The sequence below is a fragment of the Ahaetulla prasina genome, chromosome 1 (assembly GCF_028640845.1).
Source record: "Ahaetulla prasina isolate Xishuangbanna chromosome 1, ASM2864084v1, whole genome shotgun sequence".
NCBI lineage: Eukaryota > Metazoa > Chordata > Lepidosauria > Squamata > Colubridae > Ahaetulla > Ahaetulla prasina.
The window spans coordinates 212,527,113-212,543,847 of record NC_080539.1 but is presented as its reverse complement, the minus strand read 5'-3'; the positions used below and the strand labels follow the sequence as shown (position 1 = coordinate 212,543,847).

General features: G+C 37.0%; 1 protein-coding gene across 2 annotated transcripts in view; it reads right to left on the bottom strand.

The window, feature by feature from the left end:
* CCDC141 (coiled-coil domain containing 141) overlaps positions 1 to 16,735 on the bottom strand; it is a 134,622-nt gene that overhangs the window by 24,437 nt on the left and 93,450 nt on the right. For both annotated transcript variants that reach the window (XR_009155936.1, XM_058189531.1), the window contains exons 18-20: positions 5,363 to 5,503; positions 4,599 to 4,793; positions 810 to 993 (exon numbers count right to left, since the gene is read on the bottom strand). Coding sequence is in view for 1 of the 2 variants with exons in the window: in XM_058189531.1 (XP_058045514.1) it covers positions 810 to 993; positions 4,599 to 4,793; positions 5,363 to 5,503 (520 nt within the window). In the remaining variant the exon portion in view is untranslated. The remainder of the gene's footprint in view (positions 1 to 809; positions 994 to 4,598; positions 4,794 to 5,362; positions 5,504 to 16,735) is intronic.

The window sequence follows — 16,735 nt, the reverse complement described above, 5'->3', positions numbered from 1 at the left end:
GTGGAAGAAACTGGGGAAGTACAAAGTCAGGCTGGGCAGAGCAGGGGAGAGGTGGTTCAGATGAAGACCAAGGCCCACCCACTCCTCATCCTAGGCAGCGCAGGGAGGAACGGAGAAGAGAGCAATATGGGTTGTGTGGCTTATGAGGGAGGAAAGGGACCTGATCATCTTTACAAGGCACAGCTGATGGAATTTAAAAGGAGAGGCAAATGGGAGGGGTGGTGGTCGGGAACTGAATTTATCTGGTGTTTCATTGAATCCTGGCATCCGCCCAATGGGTTTGATTTACTGCCATGCTACTTTACTTGTGGAATTCCTTATTTTGCTTGCCCTGCCGGATTAATTACTTTGTCTTGCCTTTGGAGTTTTTGTTAGAAGTTTTCTGCTTACAACATTTGGGACTGAATTATTGCCAGCCAAAGACTATTACAGGTTGGTGGAAGAGTTCTCTCCAGGCTGGAGAGTTGAAAGGGACATTGGGGGCACAGTTGGTGATAATAAAGGGACTCATATAGGTTCTGTAGCTGTGTTGCCTTTTTGTCATGCCCCGGGTCATCACAGGATCATTGAACAGCTGAATTGTCATTATCCTGGAGCTGTTTTCAGAAGTATCTGTTTCAAAAACCAGATCACAGATTTTGAAATCTGTGTCTGATATTTTTATCGCTCTGCACTTTAGTATTAATCTTTACAGAATCCTCCAAAGATTGCCTGTATTTTTTTAACAAACTAATATTCATCCATCTTGGAATAACAGCAACTCAATTTTCAAAGTGTACACATCTGATTTTTAAGTTGCAAGTTTTTACCATATAAATCCTTAGCAAGGTTAGTAAGCTGCTGGATTCTTTCCTCTTGCTGAGGGATCACAGGATCAATAAACTTCTTGAATTGCTTGTAGAGAATTTCTACTGCTTCCCTCGTCTTGCACTCTGCTGAGTATTTTCCAACCCTAAGTACTGTTGCATTTGCCTCTTCACACCAAAATTGACACTATGTAAGAGAAAAGGAATTAAAAATCCAATATATCAAATATTGGTATTTTTCCCCCAGTAAAATCATTCTGTGAAATATTGCTTCATGAAGAAAAACTATCGATATAAGAATCAACAACCTGATGACAGAAAATTCAATCAGTCCATCAGTCAGTCTAATCAGTCAAAACATTGTGCAACCAAGTACATTAAATCTTCATTCTCTTATTGCTGTAGGACAACTTTCACCGATCTCAGGCCCTGCCCAATATGTTGGACTACTACTTTAAGACTGTTAGAAAGAACATTTTGTCTAAATCCTGATTATCTTATATTAATCTCATGAGTGCATCCCTCCACCCTGCCTTTCAGATATATTGAAAGAGAAAAGAAGCAGCTGCTTTAATAATTGTCAGCAACTTGCATGACATTCATAAAATATGTATAAGATTGTCAACATTTGTATCAGCCATTCACTGTAAGTGAGAATATTTTCAAGTGCTCAGCAGGAAGTGGTCAGTCATGCAATTCTGCACTGGGAATGGTACCAATTTATTACTAAAATATGAGTCAGATAGAATTGCTTGAGATATCCTTTCAGAAGTATGGTTATAGAATGAAAAAAAAGCAATTATTTCCTAAAACAAAAGATGTTATGCCTAAGAATAATCAATCCACCAATCTATCTATCATAATAATAATCTGAATAAGCAGTTAAGGCCCACTTTAAAAAGAAAGGTTTTCAGAAGCTTTCTAAAACCAGGAGTAAAGGGACCAATTATCTCCAGTGCATTTCATATAGCTGAAGCTGTAAGAAGGGCCCATGATCTGGCCCAGAGTCTATTTAACACCTTCTCTTGATAAACTTGCAGGAAAGTCAGGGTCATTTGGGATAAAACTGTTCTTAAGGTAACAAATTTTCACACCATGTCACAAACAAAGTAAAAGCAGATATACCATGGCTGAGCATGAACTTTACAAGGCACAGCTGTGCTTTTTACCTTGGCTGTAAACCGCCCTGAGTCCTTCGGGAGAAGGGTGGTATATAAATTAAATAAACAAACAAACAAACAAACAAACAAACAAACAAACTTCAGATTGGGACTCTCTTATGCAAGGCTAGCACTTTAATCAAATTTTAGGCAGGTTTCCTTCACTTGTAAGTATAGATAAATGATAGAGAGAGAGAGGGAAAGAGAGAGAGAGAGAGAGAGAGATGATAGATGATAGATAGAGAGAGAGAGAGAGAGAGAGAAAGAAAGAAAGAAAGAAAGAAAGAAAGAAAGAAAGAAAGAAAGAAAGAAAGAAATACTGTGTATAGATAGTATATATACTGTATATGTATGTGTATTATATATATATATCCCATCAGAGTGTATTTTTATCATTATTATATACACACAGTGTAAAGTCACAACTGCCAGTTCTTTAGCTGGTGTTGGCCTTCAAACTCATTGAGCTCTTATCATCTCAATGTCATAATGCGTTGGCAGTATATATGCAAATCCAAGAAGAATTGTGTCTTGTAATTGACAGATAAAAATATTCTCAATATCCAGGTTTTCAAAATGTTATTCAAGATTTTTTGTTTGCCACCCAGTGCGTTGATAACCACTGAAAAAACATGGCCAGTTTATGCCATAATCTTTCAATTTCATTTTTCAGAACTTGATTCTTTGTGATTTTGTCCAAATCTTTGCCTAACGTAAGAATTTCACATAAAATAATATAATAATAATATGTTATTATGTTATAATGTAATAATAATGTAACAATATAATACAATATAGGTGATTATCATCATTACTATTTCAATTACTATTATTTTGGATCAGCATATTTGTCCTTAATTTTATACATTATATTCCTTTTGTTTGTTTGTGAGATGGGTGGCTATATACATTGTTTAAATAAAGAAATAAAGAATAACCTAGTTATAATAGTTGATTTGCTTTAGTTGCTTTTATTGCTACTACTTTAGTTGCTTTTATTGCTACTACTGCTGTTCTTAATCTAAGGTACAGTATTGCATTACAACCCAATCCAGCAAAGGAGATCTGCTGGCTTTCTTGTTCCAAAACAGAGTTCCATCAATTAATGAATCCTGACTCATCAGGACTGGCACTGAGCTTTGGACCACTTCATCTCCTGAAAGGACAGAACCACAAGCTGTCCCCTCAGCAAAGGTGAATTGGTTGGGCCAATTCTAGTGGGAGACCTGAAGGTAACTCAAGGTAATTTGGTGCCAAGCAAATATCAGCACTTGGCTCTTTTGGGTTTTTAATACTATGTCAGCCAGGCAGAATCGCTATTTGCAGATTGGCTGGTCCTATACATTGTGTAAATAAATAAGGTTCCTGGAGCAGCTGATACAAATTGTGTGATCTGTCAATTACATCTGGACCTGGAAGAGATTTGACCATGAGAAAAGGATGGTCATACTTTCTATATCCAGATCATGTAACAATGTTCCAAAGAGACAGCAAAGTTTAACACATATCCTCCTATATCCGTCAGGTCCAAGATTACTTGAGACAAGCCCATAGTTGCCATAGGAGTCCTGAACTCCTGGCCCAATCCAACCCAACAGCACTCCTATGCCTCAATCTAATATATAGGCATTCAAATCCCACTACTTTAATGACACTGACTCTAATCACGAATAAACTTTCATGTTAAAAGTGTTACCCAGCCCATGAGGCTGAAATCTACTGGGATATATTTCTAATAAGGCAACACTGCTCAGTCAGATTTTAGTAATACACACCAAATGTACCTTTTGTCCATAGGCCTATTGTAACTATATTTCAGAGCTAACTGGCATTTCTCAGCAATACCTGAATGCCAGATGCTCTGATAATCCAACTATCAGTTCACCAGGATGGGGTTACCAAATTGCACAATCAACTACTGTATGTATGTTGGCAGTCTTCATTATCTATATTATTCAGTAAGAAATACATTCTAATATTCTTTCTCATTTGCATTCTAATAGCATTTTCTGTGCCCAAATATCAGTGGTGAAATCCAATTTTTTTTACAACCGGTTCTGTGGGTGTGGCTTGGTGGGTGTGGTGTGGCTTGGTGGGCATGGCAGGGGAAGGATACTGCAAAATCTCCATTCCCACCCTATTCCAGGGGAAGGATACTGCAAAATCCTCATTCCCTCCCATCTCCTGGGGGAAAGATATTGCAAAATCCCCATTCCCACCCCCCTCTGGGGCCAGCAAGAGGTGGTATTTGCCGGTCCTCCGAACTACTCAGAATTTCCTCTACTGGTTCTCCAGAACCTGTCAGAACCTGCTGGATTTCACCTCTGCCAAATATACATTTTAAGTAAAGGAAGATGGAATGGGAACTTTTCTTTACCTACAATTACTTTACTATTATAAACTAGTTCAGGAAAACATATATAGTAAACAGGCAAATCTGCATATTTAAGTAAAGTAAGTAGCCTTTAAAAATTGAATGACTATATTCATTTAAGCACATTTTCACTTAACATTAAATCCATGAGTTTATAGATGACAGACATATGGAATCTACATTTGTTTCCTAAATCTCAGAGCTGGTATCTTATCCTAGCTACAAAGAACATTTGATTATTTATTTTTTTTGTTATACCTCTTCCATCATCTCTTGCAAATGTTCCATCAGTTCCAAATTTTTCTTGTAATCTTCCATAATCTTCCCAAATTCAGTCAGCTGTTTCTCTAATTCACTGACTGCTGCAGAAATAAATTCGGCTTTGTCACTTGGTTGAGTCGATAGATAATCTAAAACTTTCTTCTTTAGATTCTCTAACTTGTTTCTCAGTACCTGTTCCAAAGAACATGAGAAGAATTTAAGAACCATGTTATTAAAAGCTTAAGATCCATGTTTATGCTGTGTAATATTAGCAATATTAGCAAAATTACTGGAGAGCAAAGGAAATAAAATAAACTGCACCATTTCAGTATGTATTTGTAACAGTCCATGGAATCCCATTTTTTAAGTGAAGACAAAGCCCAGGCACTGCTGCATGGGATCCTCAATCATCTTGGCAGATGAGATCTTACATGTGCTTGGTAGATTTCCACCCCCACCCCACCCCCAGCATTTTAATGTTTGTTCATATGAAAATATGTATATGCCAATAGCAATTACAATAATGATGATGTATTAGAAAAAGAAAAACAGACTGAGAAAGTAGAGTTGGTTTCTAGCTTTAAAACACACAAGCACAACCTATCTTAAGTCAATTATTAAAAGAAAATGATGTGACCTTTGGTGTTCTATTACATCAGCTGCAAATGGAAGAAACGTTTGACAGATTACTCCAGACATCTGTGTGCATTCAGAATAAACCTTATGCATGCATTCTGTGCCTTAACTGCTCTAAATATTACCTGATATTTTTCAGAAAAAGCATCCATTTGCTGAATTTGAATTCTTAGAGTCTTCAGATTTCGTGCTTTTTCTGTTTTCTTGCTGTAGTTGAATTTCATGTTATTGAATTTCTTTCTGAGATCTTTAAAGGATTCTCTGAGCTGAAAAAAAGAAATAACTTCATTTTAAAACACAATTTTGATACACACAGATATATCTTTGCAGAGATCAATGCATCTTAAGTCGGTGGTTGAGTCTATATTCTAAACCATTTATTGCATGGATTTGTGGTATTTTGTGTTGTGGGGCAATCACCTATGTGTAAGTGTATAATGTAAATCCTAAATCACTAAATGTGATGCAACATTTGCAAGTTAATTTCTGTGATAAAAATACTGAGATAAATCACATGGAAATAAATAATGCAAATTGACACCCTTATGAAAACTGCCCTTTGGGATCAGTAGTGGGTCCGGGTGGGTGGGTGGAGCCTCCCGCTGCTGCCGCTACCGATTTGCCCAATCCAGGGCGAACCAGTAGCAACCCACCACTGTTTGGGACTGTGTGATTATTTTTGGTCATATTGCACACACATACCAGCGGTCAGTTTCTACCAGTTCGCCCTGGTTTGGACGAACTGGTAGTGGCGGTGGCGGGAGGCTCTGCCCACCCACCCGGACGTCATCACGGACGCTCTGTGCATACGCAAAAGTGCCGTGAGCAAGCGAAGCACACGCACAGCTAACCGGTAGCGAAGGTAAGTGGAAACCACTACTGACACACACTGCTTAATAAAGGGTAGAGTGGGTAAAATACATAAACAGAAATTTAAAAATGAAAATTGTACTGTATGTGTATATGACTTCTCTATACACATGCTGGTAGTATGGATGCAATGAAGCTTCCCTTGTGAAGTTGTTCTATTTGCCAGAGTGTTCTGCTATGAAAGCAGCCTACAATACTCCTTGGATGCCATCAGAACAATAGTTTGTGTCAGTGGTGGGTTGCCCCCAATTCGGTCCGGTTCTTGCAAACCGGTAGTAAAACTGGGGGCAGGGTCCACCCACCCACCTGGATGTAGTTATAGACTGTGCATGTGAAGCGAGCGAAGTGAGCGCACGCATTTAATCCCATTGCAAACTGGTAGTAAAGGTAAGTAGAACCCACCCCTGGTTTGTATATAGATATTTTCTAATTGGTCAGCCTTACCATCACTCCAGTTGCTGGCATCACAATTTAAATGAAGCATTGCTTTAGCTGGCTGTTCTGAAACTTTGCCTGAGTGGTAATAGATATTTTAGTTTTCTGTGAGGCTGCCCACATGGGACTGAAAGCCAAGAGATGAATACAGAGTTGTTTTAGCCAATTGGAGCTCATCTATTTCCAGCAAGAAGTGCCTCTTGCCACGTCTATTTTGCTCGGAAACATAAATGCCATCCCTTTTTCTATCCAAAGAAAAAACTGTGACTTTCTTACCTACCCACCATATTGGCATACCCTCAACATGACAGTTCTCTGTTAGGATCTCTTGACAGAGTTTTGCCATGCACAAAGGAGACACTGGGGAAGTTAAGCATTGTTGGTAAGACAAATGCAGCTCACATCTGCTTTTCACCATGACTCATTGCTTGGAAACACAAGTTCTCTATTTGCGCAAAATTTCATGTGTGTCGTAGGAATGAGGAAGGACTAAGCACAATAAGCATCCAGTGATTACCAGAGATGGGATCAAATCACTCCATAAGATTTACACCCCATCTGCAAACCGCCTATGGAATGTATCTTCACTAGATCACTCTCCTTCTGTTTTAAGGAAAGCCTTAAAATATAAACATGTCCCCCCTCCTGGCTTTTTTTTTTTAGCCAGGCAAATTCAGCTCTAATTTCTGAAACACAACAAGGCAGAGGTTAGTAGTCATTTAGTAGCCTGTGAGATAAAGCTGCAGGCCATCAAGTGTAATACCAATACGGGGTATTTGGAATGAAATTAATTGCTTCTTGAACATTGGCAGTTGCAGCAAAATTATGCTGCTCTATATCTCAAAAGCAATGTATTACAAAGTCGCATTTCATTGGTTTAAAGCAGGGGTTCTCAATCTTTTTTTCATGGACCCCCTTTAAATACCTTTTCTGGCTATGGAACCCCAAGACTTAACTCAAAATTTAAATCATAACATTTCTTTAAGCCTTCATGGAACCCCCCTGTAATGACATCATGGCCCTCAGGGGACTGCGGAACACAAGTTGAACACAAGTTGGAGTGGCTATCTTTTACAAAAAATCACTGAATCTAAAAAATATCCAAGTAGCACATAAACTTTCTCTTCCTGAAACTATTGTATGCAACCTATCCCTTGACACTACTCTTCGATTCTTACTACAGAGCCCCTGACTATGACATTACCCATGCAAATATGCTAACCTCAATGCTAACATGGGCTACCTCTTGCCCATATTCTCTCATCTTCCTGGGTGACCTAAATCTACCTCTCATTAACTGGATAACTAATGAATGTTCAACTGACCCAATCCATACTACACTATACAACGCTGTTACAAACCTAGGTTTTGAACAATTTGTAACTAACAATACAAGACTCAACAACTGCCTTGATCTCATCTTCTGCAACAATTCAAACTCAATTTACGAACTACAAATTAAAGAATCTTTTTCCAACAGTGACCACTGCATGATTGATTTTCGTCTCAATATACGTCCATACTTAAATTGTCATAACAACAGTACTCCCAACTACAACTTCAAAAAAGCCAATTACGACCTTATAAACAACTATCTTTCATTTCTGGACTGGCAAAATCTGTTTGCAACCTGCATAACCGCTGAAGACCACTACAGAGTCTTCCTACTTGAAATCAATAGAGTCATCAAACTATATGTACCACAAATGACTACCATGATCAGGAAAAACAAACTACCCATATCAATAAAAAAGCTTCAATCAAAAAAAAAATCCCTCTGGAAAAGAAACAAAAAAGGCTATGTTGCAAATTTCAAAAACTGCTACAGAAATATATGCAACCAAATAAAAACTGAATGCACAAATTACCACACCAAGCAAGAAGAGAACCTTCTGCGCACAAATTCCAATCGTGCCTTTTATAATTTTGTTAACAATAAACTTAAAGACTCAAGATCCATCCCTCCACTAAAAGATTCTAACAACAAAGAATGCAATGACGAAACAGTCATTGATTGTTGATCAACAGATCAACCAATCCATTACTTCACACTTAAAAACTAATAAACAATTTGGTTTCAGGAAAAAATTATCATGCAACTTACAACTTCTCCACTGTAAAAGCATATGGACTACAAATCTTGATCAAGGCAAATCAATAGATGCAATCTACATAGACTTCTGCAAAGCTTTTGACTCAGTAGTACACGATAAACTTCTCCTAAAATTAACATCCTATGGCATCTCAGGACCCCTTCACAAATGGATATCCGCTTTTCTGTCTAACAGACAACAAGTGGTCAAAATTGGCAATGCTTTATCAAATCCTGTTCCTGTCAAGAGTGGTGTTCCTCAAGGCAGCGTCCTTGGACCAGCACTCTTTATACTATACATTAATGATCTTTGTGACCACATATCAAGTAATTGTGTTCTCTTTGCTGACGATGTCAAACTATTTAATACCACAGACAACACTTCTATCATTCAAAACGACCTTGATCATCTAACTGCTTGGTCTAAAAATTGGCAGCTCCAAATTTCATCCAGCAAATGCTCAGTCTTACATATAGGAAAAAAGAACCCAAACACTAAGTACATACTAGATGGACATTACCTTACTGACGACCCCCATCCCGTTAAAGACCTTGGAGTTTTCATGTCAAATGATCTAAGTGCCAAAGCCCACTGCAACTACATAGCAAAAAAAGCTCTAAGAGTTGTAAACCTAATCTTGCATAGCTTCTTTTCCAAAAACACCACACTACTAACCAGAGCATATAAAACATTTGCTAGACCAATTCTAGAATACAGCTCACCTGTTTGGAACCCTCACCACATCTCTGACATCAATACAATTGAACGTGTCCAGAAATATTTTACAAGAAGAGTTCTCCATTCCTCTGAAAACAACAAAATACCTTACCCCACCAGACTTGAAATCCTAGGCTTAGAAAGCTTGGAACTCCGTCGCCTCCAACAAGACCTAAGTTTAACTCACAGAATCATCTATTGTAATGTCCTTCCTGTTAAAGACTACTTCAGCTTTAATTGCAATAATACTAGAGCAACTAATAGATTTAAACTAAATGTCAACCGCTTTAATCTAGATTGCAGAAAATATGACTTCTGTAACAGAATCATCAGTGCTTGGAATACTTTACCTGACTCTGTGGTCTCTTCTCATAATCCTAAAAGCTTTAACCAAAAACTTTCTACTATTGACCTCACCCCATTCCTAAGAGGACCATAAGGGGCGTGCATAAGCGCACAAACGTGCCTACCGTTCCTGTCCTATTGTTTTTCTTTTCTTCTTCCTATATATATATATGCTTATACCTCCTAATATTTACTCATATATGTGTTTATATGCTATATAATCTTTTTTTTATGATACCTACATATATTGTTGTGACTAAATAAATAAATAAATAAATAAATAAATAAATAAATAAATAAACCACGAATTTAAATGAACAAACTAAATCCGTGGTTTCCAGTTTTCTACAAGATATGCCAAAATAGTAAGTCACTTTTTTAGGGGGTAGGATTTTCAAGGGACGTCATTTAAATTATTATTGCTGTTATGATATTGATTTTGCATCTACTAGAGCCTTCCTAAGCAGACATTTATTTTTGCTGCTGGCAGAGCTGAGAAAAAATCTGGGCCAGCCATGATTGGGGAGGTAAGTATTTATGCTACTGAAATAGCAAACAGTGGTGATATCACAACACTTTGTGAAAAGGTTACAGCTCCTCAGGGTACTAGCAAACAAAAATCAGAAACAAAAATTAATATGAATGGTGTGCATCAGATAAAAGTGTAGAGGAAGAAAGGACATGCTAAACAAAAACAAAACAGAATAAAAACCCGACAACATTGCAGTTGTGTCCTGAAGCAAGAGCCAAGAGGACAGGACTGAGGCATGCTTTTCAACCAATCCCCATTTTAGGCCAGAGGGAATTATGGGAACCAGACAGCAACACAATAGCAGCTGTCAGATTCTCCCAATTCACCCCACCCCACCCCACCATAACACAGAAACAAACTTGTATATGTATGTGCTCTGCAATCTTTCTATATCCTGCTTAACCTTGCTATATCCTGTCTGCCTGAGAGGGGAAAAAACCAGCTTGGATGTTACATTTCTGGATCACTGGATGTATAGGTTCTTCTGTTATATTCCCCATATCTGGGGCTCTTCGTATTCTAATAACTATTCTGCAACAATGGAATTACAAATTTTATATCCAACTTGCAACCGTAAGTCTGTTCGGACAATATTCAAATAATTTATTTTCTTGTAGAAGATCATTGGTCAAGTATTCTTGAGCTGTTTGCTATAGCTTAATATTCTTGAGCGGTTTGCTGTAGCATTATATTTTTATGTATTTTATTTCTTCTTTCCTTTTCCTATATATACTGTATACTGTATTACCATCTATGTCATCATAAATTTAAATCATATGAAATGGTAGGAGGTACTTAAATTGTACCAGATTTGATATTTCTATCTTTGTTCTGTTGTAAATATTGAAGTAACTATGACAAGTATAATACTCATACTAAAATAAAAATAGAACTCAAGATTTATTATCTGCTTAATGGGTATATGAACATTTTTAACTTTTGGAAGACAGCAACAGTTGGGTTTCTCCATTAACTTTAGGGAATATAAGTAATAATTGTAGATGAAATTGACTGATTGGCTGGAAAAAACATTAATAAATGCTCAATGTATGTTCTTTCTACCTTGTTTCAGAATAAAGATTATTTACAAGAAGTACATGTGTGAGACTTGTTTGAGCATTGCCATTCATTTTCAACTTAAAAATGTCTTTTACTTTAAAGTAAGGATCTCAATTTATGTGAGAATATATAATAACCACAATCCATTTATCATCAGTTGAAGTACTGTAGTTGCAAGTTTTTCTTATAAAACACCAGAGCCAGCCGGAAATTCATTTTCCATTTGACAAATATTCTTTTTCTATTTAAAATGTGAAATCATGATTGTTTGGCTGAGGACAGGAAATCCTTATATAGAACCACAAATCAGCAAAGAAAAAAAAATCCTTTTAACAGGTTGTCAGTGTACTTATTAAAGATTTTAAACTTCTTTTTTTCTGTTTTGATAGAAAGTGCATAAAATAGAAATCCATTGTTTCAGAAAGGGATGTCAACAGAATTCAGAATTCAGTTCTTACTTTTCTCTTTCTAAATGCAAAACAGTGACAAATTTCAATTCACAACATTAGATTTCTTACATTATGCCTTAATATTGATTAGCTTTTAATAATTAGGAATAATGCTGCTACTTATTGATAGACAATAATTCATTTACATTAGGAGCAGTATAGCTCAAACTACTAAACAAATCCATATGTTATGGTTGGATGATAGATAGATAGATAGATAGATAGATAGATAGATAGATAGATAGATAGATAGATAGATAGACAGACAGATAGATAGATAGATAGATATCCATCTAAACCTCAAAGATGAAAGAAGTGCAAAAGAATATTAGGAGAAGGAGAAATTGAAGACTCATGATGGGAAAATCTATGTTGTCACTAGGACTCAAAAACATAATCATCAATCAATCAGATTCAAGGTAGGTAAAAAATCCGCACATGCATCTAATATTGCAGTCTTGCTTTAAGCATGAGTACTTGAAAGAGGTGCCAACTGAATTCAATAGGACATTTTTGAGAAAGTTACTAATATGAAGTATAATAACATCACAGTGTTTGTGAAACTATAGCAGCTTCATCAGTATATTTGATTTACTGAGAAAAACACATAAAGATGTGACAGTACAAGATTGCACAAGACAGCAGGCAACTGGGTGTTTGAGTTGACTACAAAGTATTCCACATATTATTAAAACGTTATTTTAATTAGCCTTGACCTTAGAAAGCCACTCTTTCTTACCTATGACAAACCTGATTTTTCATGGGTAAGGAACAACGCAAGGAATAATGTAATGCAATTATTGCAATTTGTCACATAAGAAGAATAAAATAACAATGAACAGTTTCTCACATTTCACAAGAAAATGGAAGATAATACTTCTCTTTTTTTCAAGATGAAGGCTTTCAATGAATCCCTTTAATGTAGCCTTTTCGACATGTGTGTAAGTTGACTGTTGGAAGACATGCACTGAAACTTCACAAATGCAGTATTTAATTTAAAAATACTTATGCCCAATATATTTGCACACAGTTCTGTGGCACTTCTGGAATGGAAGAAGGAGGGGGTGGTGGCAGAGGAAAGTATTGGTTCAAAGTGTTATTTTAAAATGCTGTCATGGCAAGTTCGGAACAAGACTACATTGCAGTGATTGTGATGTAGAATTGATGCAAGTTGGATACCAGGCAGAAATGTAAACTTTGATTTATGATTGCATGCTATCATATATCCAGAATGGCATTAAACTGTCCTGCAAGCCTGAAATTCATTTTGAAATATGGGCCTAATCTCTGCTGAAGTAAGCATGGAGTTGTAAAATGACAGGGGTATTTTGCTTAGATTCTTGTACTTAAAAACTCTATAAATAATTTATTTTCCTGTTTAAGTTGTTTATATAATTCAGTATAGCAGTTTATATAATTCAATTAGAGACACAGTATTTTAGAACAGAGAACTTCTCTAGTAAAATTCAATACGATATTATAACATTCAGTTTACAATTATATTATTTCTGACATAGGGTTGTCCAGCTTCTGCTTAAAAATCGCTAGTGAAGAAGACCATTTTTCCCCTGAGGCAGACTGTTCTCCTTTCTTAGTTTTCATTACACACAGGCTAAACATTAATAAATTTCTCTTCCAATAAAAAAGAATATGTGGAGCCCAGGGTTAAGCTGTGGAGTTCTTGGTGCTCGCTGAGTTTGATTTGTTTTATTTGCTGACATTTAATTATCCAACTAGGAAACATTGCCAATTCAAGTAAGAATGGGTTTGCTGTATTAGGCCGGAAGCTTCCGTGCTGCCACTTTCTCATGTGTGGGAAAGTAGGAGCGGGGATTTAGTAGAGGGGTTATCTTTAGACATAATAGCATTCTTCCTGTTGGTCAAGGTTAGGACGATCCTGCATCTGGAGGAGTGGTCAGAGTGCTGTCTTGAGATGGGATGGTTGGCGATTGGAGCATGTGATTGACTGAGGAGTGAGGGGATGGTTTTGGGGGGGGGGGTTGATTTACTGAGGGAAAACCCGGACCTCTCAGATTTGTGCCAGTTTACCTATAAACTGATAGTAAATAGAACTTTAACAGATACTTGCTTCAGAGTTTTCCCTTGGAGTTGGGTTTTTTTTTCTGGAATGCTGACATTAACCTGAATCTGCATAATGGCACCCCAAAAGGGGGCTGTCAGGGGTGCTGAGCCTCAGCATCTACCTAAACCTCGGGTGGTACGAAGACTCAGTGGAGATGGAGTTGAAAGAGAAAAAAAAACAGTAGCTTGCTCTGCCCATTTTGGTGAGGTATAATTTTCTCCTTGGTAGGATAACAATTTTTTCTTATCATTGCACCAAAATTGGATTATTTTATTATCTTCCTTTTAAAAAACATAGAATAAGTCTAATTCATTTCAATCCAGTTTCATTTGTTTTAAAATGGAAAAATCCATCACTACTCACCATTCATTGTCAACTCAGTTTTAAAAAGTGGATTTAAGGATTGTTTTGGATATGGGAACCATATATAAAAGGTTGGTTGATGCGTTTTGGACAACAAATTAGTTTTAAAATCTAGTATAATCAGTATACTCCAACCTTTAAATGCTGGGCCACCTACAAAAATGAATCTCTGCTCACTCACTCACAAGGAAGTAATAAATTAGTGCCACACAGAGTGTTACTCCAAGGAATAAATTGACCTTGGAGGACACAGTCAACCATGCTTTCATTGGGCAGAAATGAAGGGAAAAATTGGTTTGTTTTATTGGAGTACTACTTTGAAGATAATGTGTTTCATATTTTCCCCATTTAAAATGTATTTTCCATTTGAAAACAGATGACACTGAACTGAGCTAATCAGTAGATTTGTTCTGTGCTTTCTAAAATAATCTGTGTCTTCAAAATAATCCAATCAAATTAAATACTCTTTATGCACAGTCACTCATGCCCTCGTTACTTCCCGCCTGGATTACTGCAATGTGCTCTACATAGGGCTCCCCTTGAAGAGCATCAGGAGGCTCCAACTGGTGCAAAATGCGGCTGCGCGGGGGATAGAGGGAGCGTCGCGTAGCTCCCATATAACACCTCTCCTGCGCAGGCTGCATTGGTTACTGGTGGTCTTCCGGGTGTGATTCAAGGTTTTGGTCATCACCTTTAAAGCGCTCCATGGCATGGGACCGGGATATTTACGGGACCGCCTGCTGCCGCCAGTAGCCTCCCATCGACCGGTGCGCTCTCACAGGGAGGGCCTCCTTAGGGTGCCGTCGGCCAAACAATGTCGGCTGGCGGCCCCCAGGGGAAGAGTGTTCTCTATGGGGGCTCCGGCCCTGTGGAATGAACTACCTGTGGGGCTACGTCTTCTCCCTGATCTTCGGACCTTTAAGCGCGAGCTCAAAACTTTCTTCTTTCACCAAGCAGGGCTGGCCTAACGATAAATTTTAATTGAGAGTTTGTTAGTGGGTTTTTTAAGGGGTTTAATTTATTTTTATAATTTTATATACTTATTTTAATTACTCAGCTTATCGAATTAGATTTTTAATGAATATTGTATTTTGCATTTTTTGGTATTTATGTTTTATTTATGCTGTACACCGCCCTGAGTCCTCGGAGAAGGGCGGTATAAAAATGTGAAAAATAAATAAATAAATAAATAAATAAATAAATACTATTACATAATTATCAAATAAACGTTGATGAACCGCCTTCTGCAAACTATCGAAATATCATTTTAACTTAAACGGCCTTCTATTTAGTTTACGCTTAGCACAGGGGCTTCTAGCCTTTAAAAGCTTTACATTACTATCATGCCAGCATAATGTCACTGCTTTTCATGATGTACTTGCTATTTATACAATAGGAAAGCACCATCTAAATCTCATCAAATGTCAGTTTATTTTTAATTGTACACTTCACCGGAGCTAAACTGCAATCCATAAATAAGTTTCTTTGTATAGTAATTACATGACAAGTTTATTGGCTTTTCTGTACTGTACAGGATTAAATATCAGAACTATGAAAAGCAAGTGTGGTTACCAAAAATGCTTTCAGACTGTATATTGAGAAATCTGCAGTGAAGTTACTAGCTGGAGACTGTTTTGGAGTCTGGGGGAATTTTTGCAAAGGTGACATTTACTAATCAAAACAATATGTTCCAAATGAGCCCAGCTCACGGAGCATGCCAGAGCAACCATGTTCATCAAGGAAAGTGGCATTAACAGGAAAGTGAATGATAAGAATCCTTGCTTTTCGTCCTACTGAATTACAAATCACTAGGCTAAGTACAAAAACGCTGATCAACAAGACGTAATCGCTAGAGTGTCAACAAGGATGCCAGCGGAGGACGCAATTAAGACAGTTTGAAGATACATAAATGCATCTGCATAGACAACACTGATTTTCTTTTCTCTTAAAAGCAAAGAGCTTGCTCATCGTATGGTGATTCACAAGCACATGTTCCAAACACTGTATATAGAATGTCCAGACAATCAGAAACAAATTCCTTACATCAATGGGACTTTACACGGGTATTTCTTGGATAGTAGCTCACCATGAATCACGAGAAACTATTTTTAAAATCAAGAGAACATTTTGAAGTATTTTACGATACCCCATTGGACTTTTCTAATAGGAAAAAAAACCACAAGAGTACCCAAACCATTTTTATGGATTTCAGCCACCGTATATTAAGAATTGAAGAATCCTTCAATAATTATTAAGAGTAAGAATTCACCATATTAAGAAATGACAACCCGTTTAAATATGCTGGGGAGCTATCTATGCATTACACTCTATTTGTCAGGAAGTAATAGCGATATTTATGTTGCACAAAGGAGCTGAGGGATGTCAGATGAGTTTCCATCGGGCATCATTTTAATCCTATTGTCACTGACTCAAATAAGAACAAGACACCAGAATGTATTATTTCAAATTATTTATGGGTGGGGTGTGGATTGTGATTTTGAGTGCTTCTGAACACAACTACTGTGAAAAACATAAATTTCAGCGTAAAGAAA